The 14,307-nt window shown below is 35.9% G+C and overlaps 1 protein-coding gene across 1 annotated transcript; it reads right to left on the bottom strand.

Annotated features, from left to right (window-relative positions):
- Positions 1 to 1,466: 1,466 nt before the first annotated feature.
- LOC121411903 (proteasome subunit beta type-4-like) lies at positions 1,467 to 13,593 on the bottom strand. Its single transcript, XM_041604791.1, has 7 exons — positions 13,426 to 13,593; positions 10,739 to 10,945; positions 8,147 to 8,293; positions 7,602 to 7,683; positions 6,145 to 6,261; positions 5,246 to 5,334; positions 1,467 to 3,198 (listed from the first exon to the last, which is right to left on the bottom strand). The coding sequence occupies exons 1-7, from the start codon at positions 13,542 to 13,544 to the stop codon at positions 3,186 to 3,188; spliced, it is 774 nt and encodes a 257-aa protein (XP_041460725.1). The 5' UTR covers positions 13,545 to 13,593; the 3' UTR covers positions 1,467 to 3,185.
- Positions 13,594 to 14,307: the final 714 nt, after the last annotated feature.

Below are 14,307 nucleotides of genomic sequence, written 5' to 3'. Positions count from 1 at the left end.
TCTATTCACGATCGGATGTGAACTGATTTGTATATTGATATACAAAAGGTACAGTAAAAACCATTTTCAATTTTCTGAGAAAATGACATTTCATTCATTTTTATCATTCGCTATGTAAGAAAGCTGCTCGCATATGACGTCACAAATCAAATAATTGAAATTCTAAAAAAAGTTTGATTCTATGATAGATTTTCTAAAGCCTTTGGTAGAATTTATTTTGTTTAGTTAAAAAAAAACTTTTTGAAAGGGTGAGCTCCCCTTTGTGTTATTTACAAGGATAGCGCCGCCTGAAAATTCGATTGGCACGCTAAAATCCCGAGATTTGACCCCTATTTTTTCTTCTTTTGTTTTGCTTGTCCAATTTTTTTGCCATAAATCCCCTTAATTTTGGACAAAACCAGCACCCCCTATAATACTTCCCAGGGCCCCGAGTGGGCGTGGTGCCCACCAGTTTGCTCATTAACAATTCCGGTCTTGTTGACGCTAAGCCCATATGTACCATTTTTTGGCTATGCTCATTTTGCCTAAATGCACTTGGTCATTAAAACTTAGTCTATACGGTTATAGCAACTGTTTACTGAACTAAAATTTCATCGACTAAGTGCAAAAAAAAAAATAGTCTAAGTGGGTACTAATGGTGTAGATAATCTGAGAATTAGACCATCTGCTAACAGACCAAGTGAATTCAACCAACTGCCCCCCCCCCCTCCCCTCGCCCAAATATCCTATGAACATACTATTTAAAATAGTCCAATGAAAGAAGAAATCAATGAGAAGTGTGTAGCAAAATCTGATTTCAATTTCAAAGAGCAAATAATAATAATGATAACAATAATGATGATGATGAGATAATAATGATATTATTACTAAACATAACAATAACATTAACAATAAAAAAAAGGTTTAGCTCAGCTTGGTTGCCTTGCTCCCTTGGTTTTTAAAGGCCAAGCCCACTCAAGTTTTCAAAACCATAGAACATACTATTATGTTATCATGCCCTTTACAGCTGTGCTCGATAGTCAGTGAATCCCACCACAAATACACTATTTTATGCTACTATGTTCGGCGAGCCCAGAGAAACAACTTATTGAATGTAATATCAGGGGTGTGAGTGGTCACAAAATTTAAAAAAAGATCTGAAAAAAAAGGCTGAAGAGTGCTGAAAAAGTCTATAAAAAAAAGAGCTCCCATACTTTTTGTAAAGAGGAAAGCAAAAAATAAGCTGAAATTAAGCTGAAAATTAAAACAAAAAAATCTGAAATCAGCTAAAAATCAGAACTCTAACACCCCTGTAATATTTATCACCCGTCTTCATAATTAAATATCTAACACGTGGCAGAATTGAACACAATAACAAATAATAACAAGTCTATTTAAAAAATAGTGCTATTGCCATGCCAAATTTGTTCAATATATTAACACAAAGACAAAGAAATGAACAATCGACACATAAAATTTCTATGATGAAACATTTTTATTATTCATTTAGCTTACAACTAAACCACATGTACACATCTTCAGATTTGAATTCGAGTATTTGAGTATTTTGTAATTGTGCATTTTTTTCAGCTCTTAAAATTACTTTAATATATGAAGTGGGTTCAATGGTACACCATGTATCTTTTGTGGGCATAGTTGGTCCTCAAAAGACCATCCAAACTCAACGTTTCAACATGTGTGTACTTGTCACTTTCAGGACGACAAGAACACACTTGTCCAAACGTCGAGTTTGAATTGTCCTTTTCAGCACCAACAATTTCCTATGAAAGATATATGGTATACCATGAAACCCATTATATATTCTTCTTCTTCGTCAAGTTACTGTAATATATACCATACTTGGTATTACACTTTAAACACTTGTGAAGATTCATTCATTGCAAGGCTTTGGCCCATATTCTGAAGTCGGGTTTAAATTAAACTCTGGTTTAAAGTTGTGGTTTAAGTATGGAAAGCCAATTAGAGCATAAATCCCTAACAGTAAACATTCAGTTTATTAACTCATATAACACCCAATTTGTTCATAATTGTCTGGGAATGATTACTGAAGTATTTTCTTCATTATGAAAGCAAAACAAAACAAAATACTACACATAAGTAATATAAAATATAAACTTAATTTTTAATTTCTTGGCTTCCCATAATTTTAGTACAGAGTTAGACTGTGGTCTAAGTTAAACCTGACTTCAGAATAAAGGCCTCTGTGTCACAGGCCCACTGCTACCTAGAATTGATTGCAAAGTACTGTGTCACAGGGCCCACTGCCATTATGAAATTCAATGTAAAGCATTGTTACCAGGCCCATTGCCAAATCAATCTTATGAAATTGGTTGCAAAGCTTTGTCATACCAGGCCCATTGTCATCCTGAAATTGATTGCAAGGCTTTGTGATAGCAGGCCCATTGACATCCTCCCATTGATTGCAAATAATAAATCAAAGATACCAATGTGTTTCTTCATTTGAACGTTGGTGGAATGCAAGCAGAACAGAAATCATTCTGAAATGCTTGATGCCTTTCATGTACCAAATATACAAGAATCTGCAACGGAAACACATATATGAAAATGTAAATATTTATGCCTCAGAAATAAGGTGAACCAATTGTTAATCAAAAATTATTTGTTTCATACCCTTGTGTGTTTTCAAACAACTTAAATTTGGGACATCAGGACCCAGTCTCACAAAGAGTTACAATTAATTAATCCAATCAATCTCAACTGTATGGAAATCCATCCATACCATAATTTTTTTCTACAGGCAATTTGCTCAATCTCCTTAGAAAACAAAGAGAATCGCACTGAATCTTGAAGATAATGATGAATATGCATCATATAATCTAGAAAATATTTCGAACAAAAATTTGCATTTAAGATGTTGACGTTGCCGGCTGTCCATAGTTGTGGTTGATCAGATCAATCAGTGCTCTTTGTAAGACGGGACCCAGAAAGAAACTTACAATGTCTTGCTAATAATTCAATCGTGTATTTATCATGCATATTCACTCTTACATATGCATTTATGAAATGTCGACTAGGAAATTTACATCTTCTGAATGGTTCAACGTAAAGAAAATTTTCTTACCAGTAACTAGGAAACTACAACAAAAGGTTTATTATACAGTACATCATATAATAACAAAGACTTTTTAATTTACATATCCGATGGATCCTCTGCTTAAGCGAAGTCATTCATATCCCCTGCAACGGAAAAAAAATAAAGATATTTGATAATTTCCATTTCAACACATTGTTACTGTAGTCATTTGTATAAGAATAAGTTGTTTTACGAACAGATAATTATCATTCTCATACAGCATGAACATTCTACATAATACATTTTAAAAGCATTTGACTGGATAAGCAAAAGGGCATGAAAATTATATTTATGATTTCAGCTTTTCCCTTTAAGCTAAAACAATGAATATCTGGCCCAGCCATTTTAATATTAGAGAATTTGATGTTACACAGCTTTATAACTGACAAATAATTCATTTTACAGAGCCCTGAATATTCCAACTGTACTCGCAAACATGACCAACTATTTGGAGTAAGAAGGTAGGAGAAGCATGTCCAAAATCCTTATAAGCCACTAATTTTGCAAACCATTCTGTCTCCAAAATTAAAATATAATACCAGGTAATGATGAGGTACTGTACATGTTTTGGGAACTGTGCTTACACAAGGCCACTTGGCTTTATTTATGCAGTTCCCCATTTCATTTTTACTCTTTTTTTTAAATATATTGTTTCTCATACCTTGCTTTATAATTGTTTTTATCGAGAATGAAATAAATGCAAATCGAATTGAATTGAAAAAGATTAACAGAATGATATATATTATTATTGTGCAATTTTGATGTCATTTTATTTTGAATTGTGGAAAATAAATGAACTGAATTTAATTGTATCTCTCTCCCCCCGTCTAAAGTAAAGTCCTCCTACTTTCTACAAGTTCAGATAATATATGACCACTGAGGAATAAAATCCTCTGCATTACCTGTACATCACCCAAAACATTAAGGCCCAAATTCACAAAGGTGGTTTTGAAAATCCACGGTTGAGACCATGGTTTACGCGGAATTCCTATATAAATTACGCTTAATTTAGCGCGCATCAATTGATGGCTGTTGCCGTGATTATCCATGCTATTTTATTCATGAGTCCATTGTTTTTATCCATGAGTCCACTCTTCAAACAGTGGACTCATGAATAAAATAGTGTATCTAACCATGGTAACAGGCATCAATTTGGCGCAATGTGACAAAAGCGCGCATCAGCATTGGACATTTTGATACACGCGCCCGATACGTGCTAAATTAAGCATAATTTATATATCTTTGTGAATTCGGGCCTATATCTCTAAATCCCTATCCAGTAATAACACTACTGGTTCAGGAACTACGGGGGGGGGGGGTCAACAACTAAATGTTTTACAGGCATTAAAAGTAATATTGGTCAGTTACGAATCTTTTACGAGAAAATTGGTGGTAATTTCAGAGTAGAAACTTCCAATTCTCTGTGGTTGCGACGTTTCACTAACCCACGTTCGGTACATCAGCTGAATGTACACCAGGCATCTCTTTCCAAGTGACTAAGCATTCGCCATTTCTAGTAAAAGATTCATACCTGACTAATATTTTGAGATTAGTGGATGAATCATAATATTCATGGATGTATTGAAAGTCAGTATCACCAATATCAGACATCTGAGCTGGTCATTACAGAATTGTACTGCCCTAGATTTTCTGAATATCATGAAGGATAGGTATATTGTTTGTATTTTGCTTGGTCTCTATGCGCGTATTGACTTTGCATGCAGAGACTACTCAAGATATACCTTTGTATTTTCCCTGGTCTCACATCCGGGAATTGAGGATGCGTGTTAAAGAGATATGCTTCATAATGATCCGCGCACCAACAATATATGTCACAATAAAGACAATGCTGGATCTGGGCACTTACAAGTACGTCATAATGGTAACGTGCAGAGCCTAGACTGTAAAATATACATGACACAAATAATAGAAATCTATTCTTAAAAGAAATATCTAAATTTTCATAATTTTTGCTCTAGATATCTGCTTTGGATGATAAAAATATTGATTGGCTCTTCTTTCGGGGAACACAAAATATATTGCCCTTACACAAACTATATTGCCTTCATCTAAAGACTCGGGCCAATATGATTCTTTTGCTAGCAATATATTTGATGTTCTCCTCAAGGATAGTCAATGAAAGATACTTACTCTACCATAGGTGCTATATCCCAGTTGGTTTGTGACGATGCAGGAGGGTCAATGGTAACACCTTTGTCTGTCACAACTGCAATCTCATACTGAAAACAAAATAATAAAAAAATGTATGCAATAACGAAATATTATACAGAATTACAGATATTGCCTACCAAGAGTCTGAATATAAGACTTCATTTCCTCAACAGAGTTATATTTTTCCCCAAGGAATTATATTTTACCCAAAGCATGCAGCACTGAGGGGAAAATATAGCTTAAGGGGAAATTAGAATGTTATCTATTAAAACCTAGACAGGCAACATGAGCATACATACATATATGTAGATTTACCATGAGAGTCAGCATTAATGATATGGCTTATGATAAACTTGCTATGCTTTTTCGTAAAATTAAGATTATTTTTACTCTCATCAGCTGAACTTCAGTGATATTAACAAAATTGTGATTCAAAAAGCTTCTGAAATAAATTTCATGAAAAATCCAAGAAAAACAAAGGGTCAAGAAACAAAGAAATACATAACAAATACATAAAACTAAACAAATAAATTGATGTTCAAACCAAACTTTACTTTCAAACACAATTGTCACAGTCAAGGAATATTTTCACCCAAAATAAGCACTCTAGAAGCTTTATTTTATAGTGAATTTGAACAAAACGTATGATTCATGCCAAAATTAGCATAATTAATTCAAATAAAAATAAATCCTTTCATTTCAGAAAAATTAATCATAGTCTTGATGATAAATTCGCACAAATCACTTGTGGAAAATGCTGCAGCACTCGCACGATCAGCAGCCAATTTCTCAAGCAGGGTTGATTCAACCCCCCCCCCCGACCAGCTAACATTAAAAAAACACCCAACGAGGTTAGGGTTAATAAAGTAAGAACTTACCTTATTGAATGATCTAGCATCTCTGTAGAAGAGAACCTTGAGACATCGTTCAATAACAGCTCTGGCTTCCTGTTCTGTCATGTTGCTGTTCTTCTCATAAGCATCACGCATCATTGGCTGAGAAACAGATAAATGTTCAATTCAATAATTAAAGCGCATGTCCAGTAGCGGCAGCAACAAGAAAATTCATCTGAACCAGAAAAAAAAAACTTGTATCAATAATGCCCCCAATCCTCCGCCTCCATCCCCCATTTGGATATTCCAGACTTTTTGAATTTACCACGGGGAAAAAGGCCAGGGAAAAGTGAGACAATGATTTTTGTCATGAGGCAATTTCCAGTGGCATTACATAATGCATGCTGGTTGTAAATCTTGTTCAACTCTGCGTGATTAATAGGGAGATTTTGCATTTACTACAGATAAACTCTCTACAAAGCACCAATTCCTGTGATAATGCAATTCAAATCACAATGGAGAGCTGAGAGGCTTTTGTGAAAAGTTGGTTGACCGGGACAGCATCGGAATCTCTTGACTCTGGACAACAACATATTTGCGATTGTTCGTCCGGTGCAAATCTTCAGATGATCTGCTGTCCCAGTCTACCAACCTTCGACAAAAGCCTCTTAGCTCTCCAATGCGATTTTAATTGCATCTTTAAGGAATCGATGCATTATAAAGTTTGAAGGAAATCGCCTCATGGCAAAAATCATTGTCTCACTTTTTAATGGCCTGACAGTTCCCCAAGGCAAAGCAGGCTTGACTGAAGAATTTCTTGCTCATACACAGAGTTTGCTTCCCTCCCTCCAAGATGTCTCTGTTACAGGTATTTCTAACCCCTTTCACAAAGTCTGGGGTTGGCAAATAATACATTCCACACCCCATGAAAGTTGATTCCCATCTGACTTATAAAGCAAACATGAAGCTGGGTGCCGTTTCATAAAGCTGTTCATAAGTTAAGAGCGACTTTAAGAACAACTGGTGAACCTTTCTTAAGTGCTAAACCATTGTCAATGAACATTTTGGTTCATACCACTTACCACAAGAAAGGATAACAGTTGTTCATAAAGTCGCTCTTAAAAACAACATTATGAAACACCCACCAGGGGCCATCTCAAGTCCTCTGCTACTCACATTTGGCCAGGTTCCTCACCCACAATGCACCATTCTCAGAAGTGTAGTCTTGTAATATAAACCCACTTGAATGGTACGACACTAATTCAATACTTATTACATTCATGATGCAATAACTATATTACCAAGAAGCTATAAACAAACAAATTTACTGTAGAGAAAATTGCAATTTCTCTGCACAAATGAAATTATACATATGCTAATTAATTCACTGAATTATCAATAGTTTTCGGAAAGGTACATTTTAAGACTAGCTATTTAAAAACACAGTTAATGAAAGACCACACACAAATCGTTCTCCCTTTCAAATAAGGAAATTCACTCACCAGAGCGATGTAGGCGCCATAACCACAGGCTACATGAGGAGACTCATAGGCAACACCGATCTTATCTACATAACCAAGGAAGCTGCATGGAAAAAAATAGTTAATGATAATAATGATAACAATAATGCATTTATGAGGTGCCAATAATCTTGTTGCCTATTTAATTATCCAATGTGGTGCATACCAAAAACAACAATGAAACAATCTTTATTGCAAAATGATAATAAAAATAACACAGTTCTTGTACAGCACTTATCATATTATGATATCACATCCCTATGCATTTCCAAAGGATTTAGATATTATTACCCTGGCTTCAGTCCCGCAGCCTTTTACAGCGCGGAAGCGTTTCAAAGATTAAATTCCTGCCAGAAACACTCACCTGGAATGCTAAAGAAAAGAGCATGAAATACAAGTTGGGTTCAATGTCAACTGTAATACAATTTACAATGTAGCAAATTTGGCTGGCAAGTTCAAAAATAGCCCCCTCCCCCCAAAAAAAAAAAATAATAATTTTCCCCAAGTTTTCCCTGCCCCTTCATTACCTTTCTCCATTCTGGAATCCACCGAGGATCATGACGTTCCAAAGAGGGTTGAACTTTGACCTCCTGTTGTACATGATCCTCGTTAGCCAGGAGAATAGTGCTTTGGGTGTGAAGCTGTGTCCATCATTCAGGCATTCATCGTTGATACTGCGAGCACAAAAAATAATAAAATTGTCATGCATGTCAGGACACTTCTGTTTGTATTGTAAGGAATTTAATTATTGCAAACAATAAGATATAGATGCATCATGATAGGATTTCATTCATATGCTTTCAAAATAAGGATAATTTATGATGAATTTCATATGGAGGAAGGGAACCATTAAATATTCTACCAGCCTTATGAAAAAGGGGTTCAAGCCCCCACTGAATCATAATCAAAACTTAACAGTCACATGCTTAGAGAACGTTAGAATAGGGGAACAGTCATAATAAAATGCAGATATCAACAAGGGCAACAAGGCATGCTGGAAGACAAGCTTAAATAAAGGCCTGCTATTTCCATATTTTTTAGGGCAAAGGAGATTTCAATAAAAATGAAAATATTCTTTAAAGGGCACAAAAATATCCAAGAGTGATGAGTCATGGCTTTAATAGTGACCTAATAGTTGGACTAACTTAGCTCCGTAAATTCATACATGCCAGTGAAGTTATTACTTTATTAAACCAAGAGTATTATACATGATATGAATGTATCAGGGCTCCCACTTAACTTTTTTCTTTGGTTGCCAGCCGGGCAACCTATACCAATTTTTAGGTTGCCAAATGGCATTTTAGGTTGCTATAATGAAATTCAGGTAATAATTGATGATTGTACACAGAATGTGTGAACCATCGATAGCAAACCCCTTCAAAATGTTGCATGTTTCACAAAACCTACAAGTAACATGGTCCTATTATTATTAAATGTAATAGCTGAAATTCAGAGAAATCATACTAGACCTTGTGAAACCCTTTGTTTTTAACCAGCCACTCCTTGATTTGAGATAAGCTCATGCCAAAGGGAGCATTCAAATGTTCAGAATCAATGAGCAAGGGAGTGAAGCAAATTGTGTTTTCCTTCAGACTATTAGAGAGGAAGGTATTTCAAGCTATAGTACAAATATAGTCCACCTATGAAAAAGTATATCCCTGTTTACTTGATGAATCATCCTCATCTCAAAAACCATGATCAGTCTTTATACTTTACTTATGAGTTATGACCACTCATCACTGGTGAAAACCAATTTAGTATTTCAAGCAAATTAAATGCCTGGTTATGTATTCACAAGCAACCTATAATTTGATTAGTATCCCCGTCATCATCATGTAATATCACTTTATCCACTTCATCCAATATCAAAGGCAGCCATTGGCTAGCTTTGCGAACAGCAACGAAAACAAATTTAATTCTCAAACCAAGATGAAAAATGTGAATGAGTACGTGCTAGAACTATAAATAAAAGCCCCTGATAACCATTATTGAGAATGCAAAGCATCATTCTACAATTTTGTTGTATCTTTGAGTCTTTAATAGACACATATAGTGTATGTGATAGAATAGACCAGTTCGTAGTTACTTCATGGGCAATTTTGGTCAAATGATCTTTCATTTCTTTCATCATGATAGGCAGATTTCAAAGCAAGATATTACGTAAGCTTGCCTTACATAGCAGGATGAAGAAATTGAATAGACCTGGGGCCCATTGCAGAAAGCATTGCAATCAATCGCTACTCTAAAAATCATGCGCAACTTGTATTTCAACCAATGAACAGCCCGCATTTGGGACTTGCGATTGTTTTTTTTACTTGCGTTTAAACGCAACTCTTTCTGCAACAGACCCCAGGTGACTAGAATAGCACACCAATGAACACTTAATGAAGGTATTTGTTGCATTCCTACTTTGAATGCATATATCATAGCATGTTGCACAATGTACTTGACAAACTGTGAAATACCAGTCGTTCGTGGAAGCATTGTTGTTTTTTGTGGATGTAAATGAAAACGACAATTCAAAAGAATATATGAATAATCAAGGCATCAAAGTTGGTGCTTATCTCATTAGATTTTAAAGCACCATGTCACTTTAGTACAAATGACCTTCTTCTGATCATGCGCAGAAAGGAACTACGAACTGGCTTATTAAGATGGTGTACGGTGTACCTGGTCATTTTATAATTCACACTTCCATATTTTTATCAAGCATTAAATTTTTGATTATCGGATGCAATTTTTCTGGGCTTCATTTTCATCACAGACACTTGTGAAAAGTTGGACCTCGCAGCTCAGATTCTTTAAAGTCAAATAAATTTAAGGCATTCTAAATGACATATTCTGACATGACGAACTTCCCATAGCTTAAATTGATTTGAATCATTGATCAAAATACAAGGCCAATTCCCATCCATCTATTAAAGTGGCATGTCAGAATCTGACGTTGCCCATCAAAATGTGTCCTCTTTCTTGGCACTGACGTATGATGTCAAAGGACTGCATGCCAGTAACTTCACTAAGCCAAAAGAGGAATATTAAACACTGACGCCTCTTTCCTTCTATATCACCAGTAAGGGCCACTGTCTCTAAAGCGTTCCCAGCCCTTCATTAATACTTACATTTTCTGCTCAAGTACTTCTTTGACAAACTGGAAGTCTGCGTAATCTCCTGCTCCTGTCAGCACCGTGCTGTCGTTGACCTTTGACACACGGGATATGTTCCTGAACCTAGCAAGGGATCCATATGAACCCAACATGTCTGCTGCGAGTATGACACCACCATTGAACTTGAGACCTAGTGTAGAGGTTCCAGTGACCATAGGGTTTCTACATTAAAAAAAAATAATCCAGTATTAATAAACATATCGACTAACATTCCATTTTATATTGCAAATCATCTGGGGCTGTTTCATAAAGACTGTCAACTATTGTAACTTTGCAATAATCGGACATTCCCTGGAATCCTTGATTGTGATTAGCTCATGAGCCATATTAAAATGGTTGTTGCCATAAATAATGGTAATATTTCCATATAAGAGGTCAAAACCACCTCAGAAAAATGTTGATTTAAATAAATAGAGAAAAATCAGACAAGCATAATGCTGAAAATTTCATGAATATCAGATGTAAAATAAAAAAGTTATGATATTTCAAAGTTTTGCTTATTTTTCACAAAATATTTATATGCACAATTTAGTCACATGCAAATGAGAGGATTGTTGATGTCCCTCACTCACTATTTCTTGAGATTGCGATACCAGCGAGACCTTTGACATACTATATAATTCCGTCAACATGATTTTGTCTGCCTTCCATATTTATCTGGTAGTGGTACCTAGCCTGGAGGCGTCTGGGGAGTAAAAAACATTTACTTTGTGGGCTTACTCCCCAGTGACGCCTGGAATTGGATCCCATAAGACTCTGTGTAGGAATGAGATTCCCATGATCCAAGTCAGGCTAAATCAACACTTATCCGTTAGGTTTGGAGCCCAAATTCACGTAAATGGGCCCAAACCATATTAACCCCCCGTTAATACTAAATTTGATTGTTTATTAAATAAATAGTACTAAATTTGAAAAAAACATAAGAGCACGAGCGTAACTTACCCAGTCTGTTTACGTCGCCATTTTAGAATCTTTTGTTATCGATACCAAGATACCACACGCGTGTAGAGCTGCAGTCTAAGATTTAAAAAATACTTGCATCTGCTAATAAATATTACGAATCGTAAAATATTTGTTTCAGTCAAAAAATATCATTGACCACATGTTATGATATTTTTTAACCGAAAAAAGCATTTTACGATTCATATTTATCGGCCGATTCAAGTATTTAAAAAAAATCTAAGTTGGCAGCTCTACACGTCTGTGGTATCTTGGTATCGATAACAAAAGATTCTAAAATGGCGACATAAACAGACTGGGTAAGTTACGCTCGGGCTCTTATGTTTTTTTTCAAATTTAGTACTATTTACTTAAACAGGGGTTGATATGGTTTGGGCCCATTTAAAGGGAAATTTGGGCTCCAAACCTAATGGATAAGTGTTGATTTAGCCTGACTTGGATCGTGGGAATCTCATTCCTAGTTCCTGCATGGAGTCTTATGGTATTGGGATCCAATTCTAGGCGTCATTGGGGAGTAAGCCTAAGAAGTAAATGTTTTTTACTCCCCAGACGCCTCCACTCCAGGCTAGTAGTACCGGTATTTAATGATTTTGAATTTTTTTATTGAAAATTAACTTCATGATCATTTTTAAAATATTTGCAAATTATGGTCACCCCTACTCACACTAGTGAAAGGTTAGTATTAGTAAAAACCTCGCACAAAGAACCGCGTTTGGCAGTGGATTTCTCGCGTACTGCGACTCACGTATACCCAGTTGTTGTGTATCCGGACGGGTTGTGTGTCCGGACGATCAATTTTAGAATGTCATTTGGAAAAATTTACAAGCGAAGTTTCATCAATTTTTAGTACAAAATGTTAGGAAATAATATAAAGAACAAAAAATAGCTAATAATTACAAGCAATGAATTCACATTTTTAGTGTAATCCACAGACAAAAAAGAAGGCTTCAAAAAGATAAAGGGTCCGGACACCCGACCCCCCAACCCGGGGGGGCCACTTACATTGACGAGTGGATACCATGCGCGACCAAAAAAACACGTAAAAAGGATGTCCTTTTCACGATAGGGCACGTTACGTACGTAACGTGATAAGGGTGTCAAAAACACAAAAATAATGAAAAAAGGGTATCGATTTCGCTAGGAAAATTACGTATTTAGGGTCGAATTTGCGGGGATGATAAAACAAAATTAAAATGTTTTATAAAGGATGTCCTTTTTGCCCCAACACTACGTGTTTAGAGTCCTATTTGCGCGAGGTGTAGAAGGTGGGGTCGCACTAAACAAAATAAGGTAAAGCCAACGACCGAAGGAACCGTAACAATAAAACATTCCTGTACTTGTTAAGGGGTTCATTTCAGGGAATATTTGCCAAGAGTATCGTTTTGTTTCCAATACTTGTTAAGGGTAGGATTTCACAAGCCAATACTTGTTAAGGGGTGCATTTTCAGAATATGGAAATTACGTGTTTAGGGTGCTTTTCGAGACCCCATGGTCGCGCATGGTATCCACTCGTGAATGGAAGTGGCCCCCCCCATCCAACCCTATGCTACATACACATGATACCGGTACACACATTTGCACAGTCATCTCATCAAATCAAAATGGAATGACGACCACTGGGGTCGTAACACTATATAAAGAGATAAAAATACACAATATCCAAGTTTTTCTTAAATACTTACAAAGTGTGCTTAGCCGGAATACTACTTGTGGTTTTCATGCCACCGGGAGGGTCATAGAAAGCCCCTGGTCGAGGCCCATGGGTCCAAAAACTCGTTTGATTTTCGTTGGAAATGTCCATTTTTGCTCCTGCTTGATTTCAACAAGAAAATACGATGGTGGTGTCTTTGAAGCGAAAAGACAAAAAGAGACAATAGCCGTGGTTCTACCCACCCAACGTTACTCAGTCAGTGCTTCCACTTTTCAAAACGAAACCTGGAATTTACTCTGAAAGTTCCTGGAATTTTACAAAATATCTCGGAATTATCTGTCTTTCATAAGATTTTATACTTCTCTTCTATACACAAAATAGATGAAATATAGGGCCCAGTGCCGTAATGAACCAAACATTGTGTAGAAGAGTTGCGAGCGAGCAATTTTTTTTTTACATTTTCATTACATAGATCCAATTTTGAGATAGATTTTGACATAAATATTCAGAAAATAATATCATTCCTAGAAATGATGACTTCCTGGAAAACTTCCCGGAATTTCTCAGTTCCCAAAATGATCTTGGAAAACAGTAAAAACTTCCCGGAATATCCAGTGGCTTAATAGGCGGGGGGGGGGCAGGGGATGGAAAGCTGCCCCTGGCTGATTTCACCGGGGAAATTACAAAAAAAAAAGGGGAAAAGAAAAAAGGAGAAAAGGCTACAAAATAGTCGGTACAGCTAGCAATTGTTTTAACAATATTAGACTATTCATATTTAAACATCATAGGGGTTCTAAATTGTGAATCAGTGATAATGCGTCTGGCGTTAAAAACTTATGAGGTTAATCAAATCACACAGTTCAAAATAATAATAGTCACTCCCCCCCAAATAGATATATAAATAAAAAGACCT

This window comes from Lytechinus variegatus, chromosome 3, assembly GCF_018143015.1.
Source record: "Lytechinus variegatus isolate NC3 chromosome 3, Lvar_3.0, whole genome shotgun sequence".
Classification (NCBI taxonomy): domain Eukaryota; kingdom Metazoa; phylum Echinodermata; class Echinoidea; order Temnopleuroida; family Toxopneustidae; genus Lytechinus; species Lytechinus variegatus.
The sequence above is the reverse complement of the archived record's forward strand: the minus strand, read 5'-3'. Positions and strand labels throughout refer to the sequence as shown.